Below are 24255 nucleotides of genomic sequence, written 5' to 3'. Positions count from 1 at the left end.
TGTAGCATATGTGGAGGTTGCTTATTGCTCTGAATTATTTGAACTGGAACACTTACAGTTTTCCCTACTATCACACCCTTCATTATTTTGTCACAGGTCACAAAGCCTGACTCTCAAGTTGAAGCCAGAATGCGGCAGTGTCAAGATATTTACTGGAAGGATTACACGTAATGCCTTCATGCACAGTGAGAGTGCCTGTGAAGGTTATTATAGCATTAACAACAAAACAGAAACAGACTACAGCCCAAGGCTATGTTTAGGGATGGGTTGGGGTGAGAGCCATATAGATGCATTGTCTGCAGAATATCAGAGGAAATCAGATCCTTTAACACACGTATACAGCTTCTTGCCGCTTTCCTCCTTTTTGTTACCGAGAAGTGTTGTTTCAGTCTGTTTTGGGACAGATCCAAGGATGAATTACACTGCAATTTAAATTACAATTATTATTGGAAAGACTTTACCACAAATACTCAGGAAATTGGTTTGTTTGACACTAGTTTCCTTTTCTTTAGGTTCTCAGCTCTTCCAGGTCCAGCCCCAAGCCCAACGTTCTCTCTATGTCCCTGAACACAGTCGAAGGGGCAGCTCCAGGTTCTGTCATTGGTTCAGTCCGTCCACCTGATCAGCATGAATCTGCTCTATTGGAAGGCCAGGTGACCTACCTGGTCGTGGGAGGGACAGATCGCGATGGGACCTTTATGGTGGACCACTTAAAGGGCGATGTGTACGTGGTCCGGGAGCTGGACTATGAGAAGGGCTCAAGATACACCCTGCACATCGAGGTGTCGGACTTCTCTCAGGCATTTCCCAGCAGCCACCTGGTGAAACTAGATATCAACGTGCAGGACAGCAATGACCATGCGCCCCAGTTCACTGAAGACCCCGTTACCATTGTGATCCACGAGAACATCGAACCAGGGGCTTCCATATACACCTTCCAAGCTGTGGATCAGGTAGGAAAGAGTGTATGGGATCAATATGCTTTCAATAAAGCACAGTTAATCTGAGTTATGTTGTTATTCATGTTCTTTTCAGCTTTGTATTCACTGTTTTTTGTCATTGTTTAATCCTAAAATATCAGTTATTCTGTTATCTGTTAACAGAACTGACATCTTCAAATTGATCGTTTTATCCTAATAAAGTATTTTATTAATTTAATGATCAATTCATTATCATTGTTGTTGTTGTTAAATTTTCTGCAGAAGAAAAGTAGAAGGAGAATAATCTATCCACTTCCTGTCTAATTTATCTATTCTTTCTTTTTGTTTTATAGGATGGCAGTGGACCCAACAGTGAGCTGCGCTATTCCATCGAGCACTTCTGGCCTGAAACTCCTGACTTCCTCATCCTTGACCCGTCAAGCGGAGTCCTCACCCTGGGGCAGAAGTTAGACCGTGAGTCCACACCCTCCCTTTACCTCGTGGTGCGAGCCACAGACCAGGCAGTGGATATCTCTCAGAGACGCTGGAGTTCGGTCACCGCCCGAGTGTTCGTGACAGACGAAAACGACAACGCGCCGGTCTTCAGCTCTCCATCTGCAGTCAGCGTCATGGAGGATCAGCCTGTAGGGTGAGTGTCACGTCAGTGTCGGTAATAAAATATCTTTGGAATCCTCAAGTGCATTTCCGTGATGATGTTTGGTTTGTGTCTTCGTTGACAGGTTTGTGATTTTGTACGTCATGGCTCGAGATTCAGACGAAGGAGAAAATGGCAGAGTATCATACAGAATTCAGGCAGGCAACAGTGCTGGTCGCTTCAGCCAGAACCCTGACACCGGTGAGCTTTGAGGGTGGGGCGTACCATTTGAAAATGCTGTAATGTGAAATCGATATCTCAAGACGTAGGGAACTTTCCATGACTATCCAATTTACACTCCATCAAAAAACGAGTAAAATTCACCACATAGTTCCTTGTGCTTTAAGTGATCTAACACAGCAGGACAAGCCTGTAGCCTTTTTCTTTGGGATTTAATGATTGATGGAAGCCGCCTGGATGAACAAAACTTTCCAGAAGATCATAATTAGACACTGAAGTGCTGCTGTGTAATATTTCTTTGGAATCATACTTGGTGTCCTTTTCTTGATGGATTTGTTCATGGGAACCAATCTTTATTTGGGCTCGAGATGTGGATAGCTCTTGATATTTTTTTTCTTCATATGTGATCTCTTCATTGTTGGAGCGTGGTGGTGTGGGCGTGCTCAGCGCTTTCTGGGATGAGATTAACAACTACGACACAGACACTTAATGTAGCTTCCAGATGGAAGAAAGTCTTTACGCCATTACTGTCAAGTGTCTGGCTCCTTAACAGGGAGTGATTTCACCTCTGGTTTGTTTCTCAGGCGTGTTGGTGTTAGGCTTTTGGTTATTAATAGCTGTAGTGACACATTAGCATGTATTGTGAAGACATGCACCAAACCCCTGGGCTAATGTGAAGGGTATCACTAGATTTATTATTGCTTATAAGTGATATATCTGCTCTGCAAGCTGTTCTAATTTTCAATTACTTTATTTTATGAACTACAATTTACATTTTATTGATTGCCTATAAAGTTCTATATCTGACTATTTAGAGCATCATTTAAGTAATATGCTTGGATAAATGGATACTTGGGTGATTTATGCGCTGTGGATTAAATATTCTTACTTACTTTGCAAAAGTTTTGAGCCACCCCTGATTTGTTTATATTTAGCTTCCAAGAAGCAACACTTTCTTCTAACTTTTTAAAGTGGCGTTGAGGAATAGTTCTCCAGGGTTTGTGAGGGTCTTTCAAAGTTCATCTTTGGACACTGGCTGCTTTTTCCCCCCTCGTTTTCAGTCCAAGTCTTGTGCCTGAGCATTTTCGAAGGAATGTTTTTGTTAAAACACTTAACTCTGACCTATGAATCATTCAAACACACAAAAGATTGAATGATTGAAGTAGTTTTTTGTCTAAGCATAAGAGACAACTTAAGGCGCTTTGTTACCAGCAGCCTGTCGCATAACACATATTTTTCCCCATTTCTTTAGTCGAATCTACAAAAAATGCCAAAGATAACACACTTTAACAGACATAAAATCAGATTTTTGCAACAACAATGTGACTCCCGAAGAGCTATTAGCTGAAAACTTGGCATATCTTCCCATGCTGTGCAGTGAAAAAGATGTGGCAGGCCTGTAAAATTATTTATAGAATATGAACAATACATGAAAGTCATGTCTTAAAGCAATATGAAAAAATCCAACAAAAAGTTGACACAGGACCTGCATCTGACCCTTCAGTTGATCAAACTAGTGTTTTCTAAAGCCTAATAATAAGCCTAATATTCAAGACTAATTGAAGAAATTATAAGAAGGCTTGCCCAAGTGAATTCAGGCTATGTTGAAGAATAAAGGTGGTCAGACCAAATATTAACTTTCAAGTTTGTTAGAGTTATAAAAACTGTTCAAAACACTGTTTTGCCTTATATACTGTTTTTGCCCTACTTATATAATATGTTTCTGTGTGTGGCGACACGTTTCAATAAATTGCTGCACCTGTTTCACATTTTCCTAACAAAATATAAAGAAATGAGGGCTTTTTTACAGCACTGCATTTTCTTTAATGTACATTTTCTTATATTTAATATGGCATTTGATGATAAAGGGTAACACCGCCTTTATCATATGGTCGATACTGTATCAGTAAAGCAAAATAGGCTCGAGTGTGTAATGCAATAGTTCGCTAGATGGTTTGCATCTGTTTTCTTTTAACTAAAACAGGGCAGCTAGCGAGACCTCACAGAAACATCAGAGCCTCAGCCTCACAAAAAGTTCTACACACAATGTATGTTTGGCAAGCTGTAACATTTAGAAATTACACACGTCTCTCAGGCTTCTGCATGCCGGCTAAGCTTGTAGACTCATGCGAAAAGTATACACACACACACACTTCATATGGCCTCTTACTTTGCCTTGAACGTCAGGGTGATGACTGGTTTGTGACATCTAGGTAAGAGTCTGAATCACAGACGCTGTGTAAACTGGTATGATTTACATAAAATACCCATTTCGGTTAATGGCTTGCAGACTTAAATGCAAACATATGATCGTGTTGCATTAAAAAAAAGCATATTGACCTAAGGCAAGGCCATGAGTTGATTTGGGATTGCAGCTCGAACAGAAGCGTGTGTTTACCTGTGTGCCTGTTTTACAGTGTTTACAGTAATCATACATGTTAAGTGATAATAAGTAGATACACATTTCAATGCATGTTCAAAGTGCCAGAATTGAATAGCTGGTATGAAGTAGCTGTACTTTCTGGGCTTTCAGTGGAAAATCTCATAAAGCAAAGCTGTGAAGGTTTTTGCTTTTACAAGTCCTTCAGGCATAAAAGATACAGAAAATCACAGGTACAGAAAATTGCACGTTCGCAAAAATAATCCAAACACACACTTAGACACAAAAACAGCAAGGAACACAGAAAAAGGCCAAAAAAAAAATCTGTTTTAGAGTATCTGTTTCAATTTGAGTATTTGGGGGAAAGTTTTCGAAAGCTGTTATGCAGCACTCTCTGATTATTCTTCTCTTTCCCTCCTAGGCTCTCTCTCCATCCTTAAATCCCTAGACCGTGAAGAGCAAGAAATCTTCAATCTCACTATTGTAGCAGAAGATCATGGAATACCGCAGCTTTCCACCTCTCAGGTGCTGTGCGTGCAGGTGATTGACGTGAATGACGAGGCTCCAGTGTTCCTGCGGGCAGAGTTCGAGGCACAGGTGATGGAAAACCAAGGACCAGGAGCCTCAGTGTTGACAGTAACGGCCACTGACCGGGACCAAGGTTGGTTTAAATGTTTTATTACAGTTTTAAGTTTAGAGTATGTGCAGTCAATAAGAAGAAGTGAGCTTAAAGGGCAGGGAGGATGTGCAGAAATATGTTCTGTTTGCTGCAGAATATATCTGCAATTTATGTCTTCAATTTGTCCGCTCAACTTGCTAGACATCTAAAAACATGGCCAGTGAACACTAGTAGGATATATGAGGTTAAAATGAAAGTGAATTTTCTTTTAAATAATTGGGACTGAACATATGAAGCTATAACAAATGAATGAGAGTTTAAGAGACTCAGCTTAATCTCAGTCATGACTGCTGAGCTGAGAGGTGGGAGAAGTGCTTGAGTTGGAGAGCAAGAGATTAAAATAGACCAATCATGACTTGACAAGACCACTTTATCTCAGTCACATGACTGATGGGTGACATTTTTCTCACTGCTGTTTAATGTTTTAAGTGAACTAGACTAGTAGGAATGTGAAAATAAGCCAACATAAGCATTAGCTGCAAAAAGTTTGTTTTATTTAGTAAAAGTAAAAAGAAATCATTTAGTAAAAAAAAAAGAAAGAAATACTTTACAAAAATAAGGTAAAATTCACCCAATATTGCTCCATCTATTCTGATTGGTTTTCTTTAATCGCAACACTTCTCCATAAGTTTGTATTTATCCAGCTTCCTTACTGATATAAACCTCAAAAACAACAACAAACCAATTTCTAATGACAGAATATACACACTGTGTAAAATATGAGTTATTATATCATCATGTTTTAAAACACTAAACTAAATCATGAAGTAGTAACTTGCTAAACAAAGACATTCACTGAAATTCTTCATTTTCTTCTTCTTTATATTTCATGAGTATCGTATCTTTATACCTTTTGTTAAGTGCTCTGTGTTTATGTTAAGTGAGCTTGTATTGAAATGAACTACTCTAAACTTTGAGGTGCGAATTTGAAGGGACCACCTATGGGAACAAAGGCTCCCAGTGACTAACATATGACAGAGTGTTATGTAAGCTAGTAGCTTGATACCTGTGCAGCAGCAGCTTGCATTGTATTTTAAAATTAAATAAATGTGTCCTAAAAATGAGACATTTTCCAATTGCTAATACATGGCTCTGACAAAAACGTCTTTAAAAAGTAAGATCTCGTTTAGTTCAGGATGAGCAAATTGTACAAATTGAAGACAGTTGTTATTTTTGGCCAAAGGAATAATGCCAAGAAAGTCACGATATGGAAGGAAAAAAAGGTTCCAAGTTTCAGTGCTGGTTTAATGAGTAAGAAGGAAGCCGATCAGCCCCCAAAACCATAGAACTAAACCACACACATAAATGGTTTTGAGAAACCAAATCTTTTTAAATCAATCACATGCAGATGCTAACGATAATGTGTGGTCACAATCTTCATCCAGAGCCTTATAAGTTTACGGCACCGGCACTTGCAGCTGTAATTCTTTGAAATTACTGCCTTATTACATTTAATGTAGCCAAGTGCATTGTGTGCCTTTATTTCTATTTGCGTCTTGTTTTTTTTATGAAGGTTCTAATGGACAAATAACATACGGAGGAGTATCAGAGGAAGGCTTTATAATCAACCCTGTGACAGGAGCCATCACCACCACAAAGGAACTGGACACAGAGCTACAGGATCACTACACTCTTACAGGTATTAAATCCCTTATGAGTTTATTTAAATGCTTTAATTAATGTGTTAGTTTAAGCATACATCAGCTCATATGAACAGTTTATTTTAACTTGCTTTACTCACTCTAACATCTCTTTTATTTCTGTCTCATATCAGTATATGCCAGGGATGGAGGCCTCCCTCCTAACTTTGCCAAGACTGTAGTCCGAGTGGAGGTGCAGGACGTGAATGACAACGCTCCAATCTTTGCAAAGCCGTTTTATGGACTTGAAGTGCCAGAGAACCAGGCTCCTGTAGAGCTTTGCATCCTCAAGGCCACAGACCCTGACTCAGGTCCTGGTGGAGAGCTGGAGTACAGAATTGCTGGTGAGAAACTGCATTGTGTGTCCAATCCAAGTATTTTATTAGATTTTAAAGAGTGATTTAGGTTCCCACAATTGCTGTAATTACTGTTTACTGGGAGAAACATTACATTTTTGTCATTTTTGTTGTTTTTTTAGAGGCCAGAAAATCATAAAGTTTGAATTTAGAGATTTTAATGTGTTACTAAAATTGACTCCTGGACCCATTTTTGCTGATATTGTACCTACTCTATTGTAAGAGTTTAGTCCTGACTAGGAGATTTTGGACTAATTTACCCTATTGTGTTTTACTAGACCCTGTTTCTCCCATATCTCAAATAAAACCTGCACAGAGTGGCCAAATGTTTGCTCCTGATATAGTCTTATCAAAAGCACTACTACCTCTCTAGAGAGAAAATCTGGACTAAGTGCAGAGCTGGCACAGATGTCTCCATTCCTCTCCGTCTTTCAGCATTAAATTCAGGTTGGTTTTTTGTTTTTTTTCTATCCACTTCTTCTAGCCGGGGACCCTGATGGAGATTTTCAACTCCACGCCAGCACAGGAGCTCTGTCGACGTCTCGCGGGCTCGACAGGGAGACGCATGCAAAGTACACTCTGGAGGTGGTGGCCACAGACCGAGGCAGCCCTGCTCTCAGTGCTACTGTCACAGTGGAGGTCAACGTGCTGGACGTCAATGACAACAACCCCGTCTTCAGCAAAAGTAGCTACTCGGTGGAAATTTCAGAGGATGCTATAGAGGGAGCACAGGTTCTTGAGGTGGGATGAAATGGAAATAAATATATTCAAAAATTGTAAATACTTGAAAAAATGTTTTTAATAATCTGACTTTTTTTTGTATGTATCTAGGTTTCAGCCACTGATACTGATGAAGACCTTAATGGGAAGGTTCTGTATTTCCTCAGTCGAGAGGCGCATGGCGCATTCAGTGTAGTTGAGCACAATGGTCGCATCACCACGTCAGCCCCTCTGGATCGCGAAAAACTGGCGTCATACAGCTTCCAGGTTTTTGCTGTTGACCTTTCACCGGCTGCACCTAGGAACTCGTCTGCTCAGGTAAATGAGGGGTTAGCTGTTTCAGGTGTTTAATGGGCTTGAATTTATGATCTGAAATCTAATTTCAGACATGATATCTTCCTTACAGGTGACAGTAACTGTCCTGGATGTCAACGACAACACCCCCTTCTTCATCCAAGATCCACTGGTCATTGAAGTGTCCAACAGGCGTTCCCAGCGGGTTTTAGCTACGATGAAAGCAGAGGACAAGGACTTTGGAGCAAATGGTTCTGTGTTTTACCGTTTCGCCACCCCAGTGAAAGGCTTCAGTATCAACTCCCTAACTGGGGAGATACAGGCCACTGAGCGACTGGCGGACCTCACCCAGGCACAAAGGACCCTGATAGTGGAGGCCATGGACCAAGGCAGCCCAGCTCAGTCGACACAGGGTGTTGTGATCATTTATGTGAAGGAGGTGGAATACAGCGGAATTCGTTTCTCGAGGAATGCTAGAGATGTCAGCATACAGGAGAATGCAGAGAAAGGTTGGGCAGTGTTATCAGGAATAGCAAGTAGTGCACCAGGTTTTAATTCTCCTATATCATTTTTTAAAACAATTACAAACACATTTTTTTTCTCTGCTCCACTGAAAAAATTCAGGTACCACTGTGGCTCAGGCTCAAGCTCAGTACCCAGATGGTTCTCGTAACGGTATCAGCTATAGCCTCTTCAGTGGGAACAGAAAGCAGGCCTTCAGTATCAGCTCTTCGACAGGTAACACTCACCCTTTAAGTGTTTCTTAAAGTATGTCTCGTGCAATGTGTTATCAAGATGGTTAATTAGTATAAGGATATTGTGATCTTCATTTTTTAATCAAATCTTCCTACTGTTTGTTCCACAGGTGAAATAAGGGTGCAGACCTCCAATGAACTAGACTTTGAAGACACCCCAAGACTCCGTCTTGTTGTGAAGGCTGAAACTGTGTCCTCTACATCTTACATGGCTTTCAACTTGATCCTGCAGGATGTCAATGACAACCTTCCTCGCTTCCAGCTGCAGAATTATGTGGCCTACATGAAGGAAGCACAAGGATATGAAATGCCAATCATACAGGTGCTCATAAATGTTAAAATAATAATAATAATAATACAGAGTTACAGAGATATTTGGTCTATTGGAGTTCTACAAAGGCTACAAATAAATTTCCTCCTCTTTGTTTCCCTTTCTGTCCTCGCTTTCCAGGTTGTTGCTGAGGATGTGGATCAGGGCCAAAATGGTCAGGTGACCTACTCCATCCAGTCATCAAGGATGAGTGGCCTCTTCAAGATTGATCCTGTGACAGGAAGCATTACCACAGCAGCCATCATGGACCGTGAGATCTTTACTCAAACTAAGTAAGAACTTCAACTTTTACTTTCTTGCTTTTGTAACCAAAATGTGATCAGTCTGAAACGGAATATTCACATAATTTTCAATCCAGTTAAATTCATTTCTATTCATGTAGCACCAAAGTGTAATAACAGAGGACAGTTTGGATTATCACCTTCTCTTCTCACCCACAGGCTGGTAGTTACAGCAACTGACAGAGGAAGTCCACGGCTCGCAGGTTCAGCCACACTGACGGTCATTATTGTTGACCAGAATGACAACAGTCCCACTATTCCCATACACCAGGAAATCCGCATCCCAGAGAGTAAGTTTTGCTGAATTTAAAAGGTATTGTTGGAGTTTCTGGTTAACACCCAGTGCTGACATTTACAAACAGTAAGGATCATCATCAAACAAATCATGCCTGTGCAATATATGTGGTGTGTTTGAATGCAACTAATAAGTTCATTTCCACTTTCTTTCTCTGTTAGATACTTTGATAGGCACTGAAATCACTCTCGTGACGGGCAACGACGTCGACTCCAGTCCTGCCCTCTCCTACTCTTTACAGCTAGACCCAACAGCACTAGGCAAGTTTGGGATTCACCGCTATAGTGGAGGCGTGTCACTCACTGCCCCTCTGGACTTTGAGGAGAAGACGTGGTACACCCTGACTGTCAGAGCCACTGACAGCCAGCACCAAACTGAGGCCAACATTACAATTTTGGTGGAAGATATTAATGACAATGCACCAGCATTTACACATGATCTTTATCAGGTATGCCGTTAATTTTATTTTTATTGTGTTTGTTGTTGTTTTCTAAAAATCCCAACAGGCACCTAAAGAGAAAGTTGCTTGAATGTGTTTTTGTCTGAGGTATTCACAAATTATAAGATCTTAAAAGAAAGTGAATTATTTTCAGAAACAGTTTATTTCTAGTAGACAACATTAAATGCACTTGTGGGCTTGAAACACATTGAATACACATTTGTACACTTCTGACTTGCACACAGTGGGTGTGATAAAATTTAACTGCCTAATATTAACTTGGGGACCATTGTGGAGATGAGCCTGTAAAAAATATACTACTCTGTCTCAGGAAATGACCTCAGTATAAAGAAAAACACACACAGGATAAAGGAACTACATTATAAAAAGTATTTTCCCCTCTGTGAAGGCAGTGCCTGTTGCCCTCCACACAGTGAGTTATAGGTTTATATGATCCAATGCTGGGGTGTTTGTTTCCTGTATCCAAATGTTAGAATTAATGTCTCTTTTTCTCTTAGGTTACTCTTCCTGAGCACACACCACCAGGAAGTGCAGTTATCACAGTAACAGCGACTGACAGGGACTCCGGCGAGAACGGCAGGATCACCTATAAAGTGATGTCGTCAACCAAGGAGGGTTTCTACATTGACCCGAGCAATGGTAAAGATAAGCTTGGCTGCTTCCTGCTCTATTTTATTTCCCTGCGCTCATTTTTAATAACACTTTTGGCACAATGAGTAAGTTCATCTCATTTCCTTCTGATTTCAGGAACTCTGTTCATCAATCACAGAGTTGAGTTTGACCCCGAGCGCCCATCAGTCAGCATCGTCATTGAAGCTCGCGACAGAGGCCTGCCCCCGCTCTCCTCTCTTACTACAGTCCAAGTTCAAATATCCGACGTCAACGACAACGCTCCTGTGTTTCACCAGTCGGAGTACAGGTCAGTCTGTGCTCATTAGAATTTGGACATATTGAGGTGCAACCCGAACAGCCGTCTTCACATAATACTCTTTGGTTGGTTTGCAGGGCTACGGTTTCTGAAGACACGATCCCAGGGTCGACAGTTCTCACTTTTGAAGCCTTCGACAGCGACCTCTCTCGAGAAAACTGCGGCTTCGACTTTGCCATTGCCAGCGGAAATGAAGGAAACGCATTCCAGATCGAAAGCAGCGTGCGCTTCCTGGAGGGACGGGGCTTTCAGACGGTTGGGACTCTGCTGTTGGCCGAGGGAGTTGACTTTGAAACCAAGTCACTGTACAACCTCACTGTGGTAGTGTCAGACCGCGGCGTACCGCAGAGGAGCTCTAGTGTTGCTGCGGTGATAACGATCGGTGATGTGAATGATAATCCTCCAGCATTCACCAGAGCAGAATACACCGTGTCACTGATTGAGGGTGCTACCGCTGGGACTGAGATCATACGACTGACTGCTACAGGTGGGTGTTCCTTCTTTCATCCAGTCACCTGTAAATGTTTCTCGCTGTCTTGTTTGGTCTCTCAGTTATATACTTGAACTCTGTTGTTGTATTTTTTAACAGACCCTGACTCAACTCCTAATGCTGAAGTCCAGTATTCTATCAGCTCTGGGAATGAGGTGAACTTATTTACTGTGGACCCGTGGAGTGGAGCCTTAAAGCTTCAGCGAGCACTCGATCGCGAGCACCAGCCCACACATGTTGTCATTGTTCAAGCGACAGATGGACAGGGTCACTTCGCCCTAGCTCCAGTCATTGTTGAGGTCAAAGACGTGAATGATAACCATCCGTTCTTCCCTGTGGATGTCCTGATAGCCAGTATCAGAGAAAACCAGCCAGCCAACTCAGCGGTGACTGTTCTGCACGCGATAGACCACGATACGGGGGTTTTTGGCCAGCTGAAGTATTACATGTTGGAACGGTCTGGGGCAGGAAAAGAAAGCTTTGCTGTGGACCAGAACTCAGGAGAAATCAGAAGCAAAATTCCATTTGACTTCGAGAAGGTCAACACCTTCAGTTTTGTCGCAGTGGCAGCGGATTCAGGCAACCATTCAGCCACTGTGACTGTACAGGTGTTTGTCACGGGTGAGGATGAGTATGACCCACTCTTCACATCCTCTGATTTCTCCTTTGAAGTTCCAGAGGGAGCCAAGAAAGGACAAAGCATTGGCCAGGTCCAGGCAAGTGATGAGGATGAAGGGGTGGATGGTATTGTTCTTTATTCTCTTACTGCCAGCTCTCCATATTTTGATGTAAACAAAACCACTGGGGTGGTCTTTCTCAAGCTGGACAGTTCAGGCAGCAGTAGCAGCAGTGGGTCGGGTCGGAGTAAACGGGAAACCAGAGTTATGACTTTAGACGTGCAAGCTCACAGCCCTCTGGATACATCTCGCACTACTACAGCCCAGGTCTCCATCGATGTGACAAACACCAACTTTGGCCTGGCCGCTGACGTCAACATCCTGGTTATTAGCATAGTTGCTGTGTCTCTTGGTTTTATCGTATTGCTTGTGGTCATGGCAGTGGTTGTGTTCCTGGTCAAGTCACGCAGGAGAAAGAAAGGCCAGGAGACAGGAAACAGAACTGTTGCCTCGGGAACTGCCTTGCAAAAACTGGATGATTGCAGCCCTGGGCCAGGGGGAGAAAGGATCTACCACCAGGCCTTGCCAGGCTATGCTGGTGACCAAGGTGGTGCTGGTGGCGGACCCTACACTAGAGGAGGGTCTTTGGATCCTTCTCACTCCAGTGGTAGAGGATCAGCTGAAGCAGCAGAGGATGATGAGATCAGGATGATAAATGAGTATCCCCGCGTTGCATCCATCACCTCATCAATGCAGGAGCACATCTCTGCCAGAGGACCAGACTCTGGAATCCAGCAGGATGCTGACCAGCTTTCTGATATTTCCTGTGAGCCTGCAGCTTTGGAGGGCAGCACTTGGTTCAAAGGAAAGAAGCTAGGTGGCAGCCTCAGTGGGACCTTACTCTCTGGACAGCTCCCGGTCTACAGGGATGAGGGAGGTGGTTACCTAGGAGTGGGCCGTGGTCTCAATATTTCCCTCCCCAAGGATTATGCCTTTCCGGAGGATGGGAAACCTTCCGTAGATGGTTCCCTCACAGCTATTGTTGCCAGTGACGAGGAGCTCCGTGGAAGCTATAACTGGGATTATCTACTCAACTGGTGCCCTCAGTTCCAGCCTCTTGCAAATGTCTTCACAGAGATTGCCAGGCTGAAAGATGAAACTGCTCAGCAAAGTCAGAACCCTCGCCAGCCCTTCCAGCCCAAGCCCAAAATGGATCCTAAACCTAGAATTGACCCTCCACCTCTCATCACATCAGTGGCCCACCCAGGAGCCATGTCAGTTCCTCCCAAAGTCCCTGTAATTGGGCGGACATTCCCCCACTTGGCTTCACTCCGCAGGTCCCCCATCAGTCACGAGGGATCTATTTCATCAGCAGCGATGTCACCGAGCTTCTCCCCGTCTCTGTCCCCTCTGGCAGCTCGATCGCCAGCTGTTTCTCCATTTGGAGTCAACCAAGGGCCCTCAGCGTCCATGATCAGCACCAGGGAGCCCTCACTGGAACAGAGTCCCGATCATGAGATGAGAATATAATTGAAACATTTGAAACATGACATTACTATTTAGGGAGAAACTCTAAGACGGACAACCTGAACAAAGCATGACTGACCAGCATTTGGATGTTCTTTTGCATGGATCAAAAGAAAGCAAGCGGTGATGGTGTCAGTTTTATTGTCATTCTCAAAAACATTTGTCTTATTCCACAAAAAGAAATCAAGGTTTCCCAAATTCCCCGCTAGTGACATTTGGTGGGCAATACCCACAAAAAATACTTAGCGTCTGTCTCCTGGTAGAATATTTGTACTGCCATTGTGTCGGCAGCTTTGCAGGAATATGTGTGATGGGCTCGACTGCAGCAGCCCACCCATCCACTACAAAGTGACGCAGGACTCCACGAACTGATCGGGGTTAAGAGCCAAATAGAAAATGTGCACTTACCATGCCCTGCAGTCAGAGATCCCTTAGTGTGTAGATAGATAAATGTGTAGTTTTCATGTTACCTCGCTGGCTGGCCAGAGAGCTAAGGACCTCGTTCCTCTCTTTGTGTCTGTGGACTTCTGTTTTTTTACCCTCCAGTATTAAACCCATCTAGTGGCTACTCTGAGAATGGTCTCTGGACGCACCCGTCGGATCATATGGACAGACAAACGGTGTGTGTTCACAGAGACACTGATTCATTGATTTGCCAATGCATTGCATAGTGAAAAAACAATTGAGATTATTATTTTTCTCACCTTTCGGACAACACTCGTTTGGATTTAACCTTTATTTTATATTTTTATATAAATTTATGATTTCAGATCCATTATTTCACATGAAGAGGTTATTGTTTTTGAGTATTTGAATATATGTGTATTTGTATGTATGTGGGCTACATTATGTGTACTGTATGTGTCTCCTAGGTTTATAGAGACTTGTGATTGTTCAGAATTGAGTGACAGGGAGGCGTTTGTGTTTTTAGCATTATTTATAATAAGAAAAGAGGACTTTCAACCACAAGCTTTGGAAACCATCAGCAGCTCACTTTATGCTGTGTTGAGATTTTTTTTTTGTCAAATTGTTGATCATCCTAAATCAAACACATATAAATCAGATGAAGAAAAATCTGTGATCAGTCTGTATTTCCACTTTGCAGCTGTTCAGCACTGTCGTGGCATGCACTTGCACTTGCACTTGCGCCACGCCGTGACAGAAGATTCCCTTTGTTATTCAGGGACAACTCGGTTTGCTGTTCACCTCTGTGTCTTTCAAAGAAAGTGCTTCCTAAAATCAGTTACATCACTCATTCACCTGAATGCGTTTTACTGTGAAGTTGTTCATCTCAGTACAAAGAAAACAACGATGAACAGGATGAGATTCTCAAATGGCAAAACCCGGAGAGATGTAGCACACGAGCCAGACAAGTGGCAACCAAAAGGCTGAATACATGAGCCCTAATGATTGTACAAGGATTTAGCCACCAGTGCTGTTTTTTATGTCTGTGACTTTACACATCGAGAATGTCAGTAGCATGATGAGGTGTTTTACACCAGCCCCCCCACCCACACCCACTGCTCAGACTCAGTTTTAGCAATCTTAAAATGTTGTTTTTGTTTTTCATTCTTTATATATACTCATCATCAAACTCATCATTTTAATTGCAGTGATTGGATGTCCTGATGTTTTCAAGATTTGGTTTCTACCTCTGTTCTGTGTTCAACCGTGCAGATCCCCATCATGCAAAGCTGGCACTGGTCCAGCTTAAAGTTACTCATGTCACGAGCCCAGCTCCAGCACTACATGCTCTTTGGCTGTTTCAGAAACATTTCTTTGTTTGAGAACCGCAGTTTGGAGTTCAGTTTGAGATGACTGCCAGTGACTGATCAGTGGAGCAATGGAAGACAGAAAGAAAAAAAGAAGAAGCTGTATTTCTTTTTTTAAAGCAAATAATAAATTCCTACTGATCTCTTTTGACAAATTGGAGTCGTACTTCATCTTTTTCAGGAGTCAAGACAGCGAGAGGAGAACTGAGAAGCGACTGATCTGAATGAATAATTGCAAAATGTTTATTTCATATGATGCATAGGCATGTTTGCATAGCTGCTTGGGATTTCTGCCTCATTTGGTCATCACGCACAGCCTCGCAGCATTTCTTTGTTATTGTTATGTACAGAAGGAGCTAGTCATGGATTATGACAAGGCCCAAGAGAAAGAGCCAGAGACAGAAGCTCCTGAGTGTAGGAGAGAAATGCAAGGCCTCAAATGAGAGGTGATGATGATCACTTCAACATGATCACTTGAACATATCACAGGGGCAATTACACACAGATAAATGCATTCTTCTGATATTAAACAGACAACTGTAGCTCATCTGGCTGCTTTGCAAATGAAACATATAACCCAAACTGTGGCCTTGCCAGAAAAATAAAGGGGCTTGCTGCCCCAGCTTGCCTGTTCACCTCCACACACAGCTGTGTGTACAGCCTGCTCTCCCAAGACTCCTTCACTAACCCCACACAACTTCAAATAATCACAACCACACATGTACTTAGAGGCTACTACACAGTGACACACATGGCCCAAAACAAATCTGCCCCAGCTGATATTGGCTACGATCCAGCTCCGACAGGCACATACTTGGCTGGTTCTTCAAGCTGCAAAATCTGGGAGAAATCTACGCGGAGCCGAGTGCAGGACAAGACGTAAGCCAAGTCTGAAATCCATGGTACAGTACTGTTGTGTCATAAAATATTGTTAGACTTTTTTGTAGCCGTAACAACATGCAGCATTTAAATATGCTTTAAACTAGATAAAAGAAAGCCCTGTAACCCAAGAAATCTCAGAGTATCAAAACTGAAATAGTAGCTCGTGAAAATAAAAATTAAAAGATGCACAGAATCATCACTGATGTCCATTTGACTTCCTCCTTTACATTTACTCTCCAAATTGATTTAAGGCCCCTCAGAACTTCACAGGTATACAATGAACACTGGGCACGCTGTGAGTTAATGGTCTATAAAGACAGTCTTGCCTAATCTCATCTTCTAAGATTCAATGGATGAAAAATGAGACTAGCTTAAGCCTAAAAGTTTTAGGAAAATTTGGACTGTTTTTTTGACATAAAACTGTAATTACCAGATAAGGGATCCCAAGTGTTTGGAAGCTCTGGCAAACGGGAACTTTGATGAATCTTATTCTCTCCACTCATTACATTCCAAGAAAGTACACACTGTTAAAGACTTTGTTTTCCTTCCAGTGGGTCTGGGTAATCTGCAGCTGCACTCAATGGGAATCAAGCCTGTAAACATCATATTAAACTTGGCCCACACTGTAGTTAAAACCCAGGTGCTCTCTCATTTTGACTTTGATCAGTTCGGTTTCATTAAGTGATGAATCGGTACATGTACCTAAATGTACTGGTACCTCAAAATAAGATATGCATGCTGCTGGTAAGGATGATGTACTGTATACAGTACGAGACACTATAAATGCACTCTATCAGTTGATGCATTACTCTTTAATGTAGGTCAGTGCAGAGAGAAAGAGAGGGGGGGGGAACTTTTAACTAGCTTTGAGTTCTTTCAGGGATTTACAGTATAAACTATTATTTACCAAAGAAAGATTAAAAATGAAAATTAAGACCAAAACAAGGCATCTGTGGCTCAACTGGAGCATTATAGTAAAAACACAGGTTACCCCAAGTAGGCATCCAAGGGGGAGAAGAGTTCAAAGACATTAATTATTTTGTCTTGTACTCGGAAATGAGTGCAAAGTATGAAAACCTATGACCCGAACTAACAAACTACTGTGTTTTCCTATTATATTGTGAATCAACGCACATATTTGGTGATCAAATATTTTAAGGAGCACAGTGCCGACTTTTCACATGAAACACGAGTGTGAACAGACGGACTATGAAAACATTTTACCATAGTTATGATTTCTTTCATGGGTCTCAATGAGTAATGTTGTGCTTTTTTTAAGGCCAAAGCTTTTATTTTTTCTGCATGGACAATTTAGCACTACAAATTACAAATATACAGATTATAAAATGGAAACATGAGTTTTGAAAGAAGCAAACTTCACACTTCCAGTGTGGCTGTGGATCAGGAGGTAGAGCAGGATGGTTGGTGGTACAGTGTGCGTACCTTGGGCGTGGGCCAAATACTGAGCCCTGAGTTTCTGCCAGTGAATTCATTAGAGTATCTATGTTAGATAGAAAGTACTTAGATGTAGAATAAAGTGTTTGTATGTGCTTATGTGCCCATGTGTGTAAATGGGCACATAAGCACTTTGAGTGCTCGTGAACGGCAGAATAGCACTATATAAGAAGCAGTCTTTTTTTAAATGGCATTGTGGGAAAGGTTATTGCTGCTTAATCCAAACTGGGAACCTCTCATCCTCACTGGAATGGCCTTTAAAAGAAATCCTGTTTAAAAAGACATTTATAGAACTGAAAGAGATGCATTCAGAATAAAATCGGCTCATCATTTTCCATTTCACTTCACTGGAGTCAACAATTTGATCGTCCCATGTAAGGTTTTATAAGAATAACTCAATTGATTCTGTCCAATCTAACCAGAGATATCTTTGAACACAGTCCCAGAACTACAAAGAGGACTTGTGGAAGTTGGCTAAATCAGCTTTTACTCCAAGGTCAGGGCTGACCTGGAGAAATTACCGTAAACGCACACTCATCCCTACGTTTCGTGACTCGAAGCCTCACAGGAGCTCCTTTGGTTCCAAGATCCAGTTTCATGCTGTTCATCACTTGTTGCTGTAAGGGAGCGTTGTGCATGTGTGTCCTGCCCATATGCGTTGAAAGGCTGAGATGTTTGTCTCCCTGTTTTTCATCTCTGAGCACATTGTCATGTGATCAACTTTCAAATATCAGCTTGATCGGTTGCTGTGCCTCACCTGGTTTTCATTAGCCACAAACAGTTGCAGAATTCTCGAAACTTTAAGTGCAAAATTTGCCAACATTGAACTCATTTCTGTTGCCTATGCAGAGTTCATTTCTCCCTCCTATTTATGTCGTGCCACTTTCATGACTAACAGGATCCATGGAGGGAAAACAGTCGCCGGGGCTATTTGGCTCTTGGCCTCCAAATTGCTATTTATAGTGAGTTTCCACTTTTTTTTCTGTGGTGTCAAGCAGAGGAAAAATGACAGAAGAAATGAGCCAGCTGAGTCAGTGTGAGGCTGGTTCTCATTTGTGCTGACCTTGTGTTACAGGACTCCCTCACTAGTGTCACTCACACTTCACACTGCAGGAAAAAGGAGGGTGAAGTAGAGGGGAGGAGAGGGCGCTGTGGAAATGGCAAGGGAGACTGTCCAAAAAAACAAAAAACCTCACAGTACCTGTTTGGTCATAAAAACCAAATGAAAGTTTGTGTTCCAGAGTCAGAATAACAAGCCAGCGATTGAACTCTGCTACTCTGTTAATTAGCGAGAAATTACAAGGATTGAAGGGAATGATTCCACAGAGACTGGGGTTCAGTTCAAGCCTTTCTAAATACATTTTTGAGTGAGTGTTTAATGCACGTTGTTTGTACATTGTTAAAATCGCAGCAATAATTAATTTTAAATGCTGAAAAAATAAACTCTTCTCTAGATTGCAGTGTAGAGCAATCAGTCTGTAAAGTATAAAGTATGAAAAATACACTGAGCTTCTGAGAAATAAAGCTCATTTCACCCCAACTCCTGAACTGAATGTTTCCTTGTGAGAGTGTGCAGGTGTCAAACATTCTGGTGAGGGTCCAAACATTTCCTTTATGGTCAGTAATTCAATCTGTTGGCTTTCAAAAGACTGAAAGCACCTTGAGCAAGGCATAATATATGAACTATGCCAAGCTGTTCCAGGAAATCTTTGCAAATGTCTGTTACATTTATGTGACAATACAACCTAACAGTCTATTTTTTTTTCCTCGTATGATGTGTGAGATGTATGATGGTTTTTTTTTTTTACAGTTTATGCAATTTTAATTTTACTGTTCTCGTGATTAAAGCACAAGAGTAGTAACAGTGTGTTTTAGTGCCTCATAGAAAGTGTTTTATAGCCATAAAGCGTCATAAAGTGTAGTCATAAAGACAGCAAATTGACCATTTCCATCACATATCTGTACCAAGTTAAAGTTTGCCAGCATGAGCCATCATAGCTGAACCAATCAAATCCCTTCTTTACTTCAACAAAGATGTTTTTTCATATCAAAGGTTTCAGATGTCAAGTTTACCTTTAAGTAGGAAAACTAACATATTAAGCATTTAAAATTTGGCAGACACAGTTGAAGTTAAGCAGGACAGCGTGGTGGTGCAGTAATCAGCATTGTTGCCTCACAAAAAAAGGGTCCAGGGTTTTAATCAATCGGCTGGCTGGGACTGTGCACTGGTTCTCTATTTGCACTTTGGCTTCCTCCCACAGTCTAGAGATATGCATGGGGTTAGGTGATTTTAAATTGGTTGTACATATGGATGGATATTTAAATGCAACATTACAGTATACAGTAACATACTGCAAAACCCTAAATGAGCTTATTAGATTTTGACCATTTCTTATGCATGACTGCAAGACTTCCTAGTGATGAGATAATACACCCAAATAAATTTGCTATTTCAAACCATTCTCCCTTTTTATATTTTGCTAATAACCATCCTTTTAATAGTCTTTTGCATTTTGACTTACGTTTCACAAATTTCCCTGTGGTTTTCCCACCTGAGGTGTGATGCAGGTTGAATAAGACACTCACCAGACAGCAGAAGGTCAAAATACACTCATCATTTGACACTATCCCCAAGACTTCTGTCTGCTTTTACTCATTATGAAGAATAAAGTACATATTCAAGATCTCATGGTCTGACCATGAATGGGACACTTGAACATGTGTATGATTTGGTGTCACTGGCCAAGACATTATGGGTGGAGTACATTTTTGGTTAGTAATTCTTTATTTACATGAATTAAAGGCCACATCTGCTTAGACTGGGTTCAAAGGTAATGTGGATGGCTTCCAGTTGGAAAGCATGGAGGAAAAGGGAGGGAGGTTGGCTGAGTGATTGCTGGGATTATTTTCTCGCAAAAGGTCTAATGGGCTCCGTACCTCTCTCTACCTTGTCTCTTCATTGTCTTCACTCTGTCCGTGACTGCATATTTCCACAGCACCTAAAAGCAGCAGGGGAACTGATACTGGTTTTAGCTCTTCTGCTAACAGCCCCATCCGTCCATGAGGGCTTTCTTAAAATCATATATATGCATGTATAATTTCCTATCAAAAGTTTTTCTTGCATTCAGTCTATTGTCGTGTGGCAGTCTCTACTTCTCCTCTATCTATTCCACTGTCAAACTACCTTCTTCCTCCCTCGTTCTCTCTCACAGCTCAAATTTATTTTCTGCCTTCTTTTTTGCGTGCAAGATGTGAGCCAAAGGTCTGACAGAGATACAGAACTTAAGAAAACACTCTTGGCCCTCAATCATGAAGGTTAAATCAACACCATAGGCAGCGGGGCAAAGCAAGAGGACAACAAAACCACTTCTCTCTGGTATCGCAAACAAAAAAGGCCCCGCGCCGTCCCATAAAAGGAAAAAACTGCGATTATAGTTGAAGCGAAAATATGTTTCACATTACAAGCTATTATGCTGATTTATGATTGATAGATTGATAGACTGCAGGTCAAGCCTTTTCTTACATGGAGAAATTCAGTCTATACTGCTGCATTGAATATCTAGAGCATGTTAAAACATCACAGTTGTTGGTTTATTTCCCAGCGGCTTTGCAGATCACGTGAACACCTGCTATTTATTCTGCTCTGTGATAGCCCAGATTTTGCACGGAGGTATAACAGTCAGTGATTCCTCTCTTTGTATGAAATGTCAGGCATTGTCCTCCACAGATTTTCCCCATAAAATCCAAAACAGTTAGTTTCATTTTTAAACTTTTCTTTTCAGTCATTTTCGATACTAACTCTTGAGCTAAACCTCATGCATATAAATCTTCATAATGGATTCAATTAGAGCAGAGCAAATCAGTGGGGACAGCAGATCTCAGTGCACCCATTTGCTGTTTTGCATTTTGGCCATATGCGGTGTAAACAATTGCAGAAGGTGGTTTTTTTTTTTACAGAGTCACAGAGTTTTCTGCAAGTTCCCTTTTGAATAAATTCTCTTTTCATTCTAATCTCCCATGACCATTATCTGACACAAATTTATTCAGGAACTTAAGCCATAAATAATTAGTTTCCACTGAGTTAACTGGCCTCCAGAATTCTTTTGTGGCAACTTCTGTTCACCCTGGTCTATTATGGCTTTCCTACAATTATTTAAATTTTATTCCTTGGCATTTGTAAACAACATCTGTCCTTCTGAACATGTAAATTTTCTGCTTGGCGGGCATGTGCCCATCAGCAGACACTCTCCGAGAGACTGATCAGAGTGGAATTTTATGAGTGGAATTAGATAAAAGCAGTAAAAAGGTAGCTCGCCAGAACTGTCCATCCTGTACTTGTATTTAACAAGTGTGATAAATATCCACGCATGTTGAAGATAATGAAAGTTAGCTTGCTTAATAAATCATTGCATGCTGTATTGTTCTTTACTTTTTCACAAAAAAAATTCTAATCAACAAAAATTGAAATTGAGAAAATAGAATGAAATCCCCAATCAGTCAAGTGCAAGCATCCGCAGGGCTGTGGCTTCACTGACATTTTTGCTTCTTTTCAATTCAAGTCTGAGTTGAAATGTGAGAGCAAATACCCTGCTTTTCTTCAAAACATGCTTCCTATTAATTACATTTATATGCAGCTATTCTGCAGAAGCATTTTTATGTTTAATGCTGGAATAGAGTGCAATGTTTCGACAATGAAAACAAAACGACATGTCTCGATGGAAGACAGACCATTGTTTAGTTTCTCTCCACAGAACACAGGTTACTTACGATTTTAGTAAACTTCCTTTTTTGTTTCTCCAAAATAAAATTATTTCTATGTATCAATCGAAAAGCAAAGATGCTGGTTTTTTTTTAAAGAATTTAAAATGATTATTAGCAGATTCATCTCACAAGTGTCCTTTTTCTGGCTTGAACCAGAAAAAGCTATATTTTATATTCAATGCAACTTACTGCAAACTTTTTAATGGCTGAATGAGAAGAGCCGTTGCGTCTTTCTCTCTTCACTTAATACAAGATGTCATTTTAGAGGATTCTGTCCAAAGTGGAGAAGAAAAACAAGGAATTAAGGAAAAATATGGGAAGAGGGAGATCAGTCGTATGGGGGAATTTTAGCCAAGAAGAGACGGGGATCAGACTTATCACTCAGACAAGCCAACTGCCTGTCATTTCAGCTTATAGCACAGGAACACTTAAGTACTCTAGGCACAGAAAAACTTGCTCAACGCTTTGTTTAGATTAAGCTGAAGGGGGGACGTATTGCTAAGCAGCAGGGCTTATATCCACACCATTTGCACTTAAATAAATTGACTACAAGTCAAGCAAAGCGTATTATGACAGACACATGTACAGCAACATCATGTTTGCAAAATGACTGAGTTTAGAGTTAAGAGAGAGACTCAAACAACATAAATATCAGTTGAATATATGGTAGATCACCAGTTTCCCTGCCTCTCAGCCTCCAGTGGCCCTGACTTTGATAAGTGGAAGAGGACAGATCGATGGATGGCATTAGCTTGCATAGTATCAAAATGAAATATATGACAAAGAAAACTCAGGACTGTTTAGCCGCTAGATTCCAACATCAGAAAAGAATGGGACAAGATTCCTCTCTAGGCAACTGGTCTCCTCAGTTCCAAGATATTTACAAGTGTTGTTAAACGAAGAGGGGATGCTACACAGTGGTACACATGGTCCTGTCCCAAATCTTTTGAGACATGTTGCTGCCATCAAATTCAAAATTAGCTGATATTTTTCCTAAAATGGTCCATTTTCTCAGTTTGAACCTTAATGAATTTTCTGTTGTGAATAAAATATGGATCAATGATTACATTTGAGAGATTTTCCCAACTCTTCTGGAGTTGGGTTTGAGGTATGCACTGGTGTAACAGTGTAGATTGGCATTATCTGCCCAGTAGCTCACCTTCACATTGGCTATAGACAATTAGTGTTGATTTTTGGAGTGCTTTTGTATGCATTTCACAGCTGCTAGTAGTGAATGGATGTGCTCAGGCTGGTCTTTTTATGCACCACACGGCGAGCACTTCCCTCACATTTTCCTGGTTCTCCGTTGCAGTTCTGTTATACAGTTTAGACTGGTTGTTCAGATTAAAATCAATACTTTCATAGCAGACACTTATTTGTGGTCCTCTGAGTCGTACAGTTAAGATCCAGCTGAATACTGTTTTCCTGTTTCTTTGTGTAGACCAAGGCCTTCTACAGGCTGCAGACTGGAGGCAGAGCTGGCCTGCTGAGGCTGGGCTGACCCACAGATCCCTGTGGAGGTTGTCAGCATACTAGAGAAGGTGACTGACCTGCAGCACAGCTGGCTGTTCTGTCCCTTTTGCAAGTGGGACACTCAACTGTTTATCCCTCTTAACTTTTCTATGTTAAATAATGTAGCCGAGACTGTTTCCCTTCTGATTTAAGTGTTTGTCTGATCGACAGAATACAATTCTGCTTGGAGATCCCCATTTTGCCCACTGTTGGTCAGACTGATTACACTTACTGTATAGTTGGGTCCATACTAAATAATAACATACTATTACAGGATATTACAAACTTACCTAGGAGTGTATGCCATACACAATGGGCCTGCCTTTATGTCATTGTAATCTTAATTCAGGTATAGCTAATGAAGA

The 24255-nt window shown here is 41.3% G+C and overlaps 1 protein-coding gene across 2 annotated transcripts in view; it reads left to right on the top strand.

Annotated features, from left to right (window-relative positions):
* dchs1b (dachsous cadherin-related 1b) overlaps positions 1–15435 on the top strand; it is an 87095-nt gene extending 71660 nt beyond the window's left edge. For both annotated transcript variants that reach the window (XM_082549471.1, XM_082549472.1), the window contains 18 exons: positions 513–953; positions 1274–1569; positions 1661–1776; positions 4557–4796; positions 6328–6453; positions 6589–6798; positions 7295–7551; positions 7642–7848; positions 7937–8333; positions 8449–8562; positions 8690–8901; positions 9031–9182; positions 9351–9481; positions 9648–9934; positions 10444–10585; positions 10694–10865; positions 10952–11361; positions 11464–15435. In XM_082549471.1, the coding sequence (XP_082405597.1) occupies positions 513–953; positions 1274–1569; positions 1661–1776; positions 4557–4796; positions 6328–6453; positions 6589–6798; positions 7295–7551; positions 7642–7848; positions 7937–8333; positions 8449–8562; positions 8690–8901; positions 9031–9182; positions 9351–9481; positions 9648–9934; positions 10444–10585; positions 10694–10865; positions 10952–11361; positions 11464–13511 (5958 nt within the window). In that variant the 3' untranslated portion in view covers positions 13512–15435. The remainder of the gene's footprint in view (positions 1–512; positions 954–1273; positions 1570–1660; positions 1777–4556; positions 4797–6327; positions 6454–6588; positions 6799–7294; positions 7552–7641; positions 7849–7936; positions 8334–8448; positions 8563–8689; positions 8902–9030; positions 9183–9350; positions 9482–9647; positions 9935–10443; positions 10586–10693; positions 10866–10951; positions 11362–11463) is intronic.
* The last annotated feature ends 8820 nt before the right edge of the window (positions 15436–24255 follow it).

This window comes from Aulonocara stuartgranti (genome assembly GCF_965226115.1).
Source record: "Aulonocara stuartgranti genome assembly, chromosome: 10".
Taxonomy (NCBI): Eukaryota; Metazoa; Chordata; class Actinopteri; order Cichliformes; family Cichlidae; genus Aulonocara; species Aulonocara stuartgranti.
Note: the sequence above shows the minus strand (reverse complement) of the source record. Positions and strands in the feature narration are given on the sequence as shown.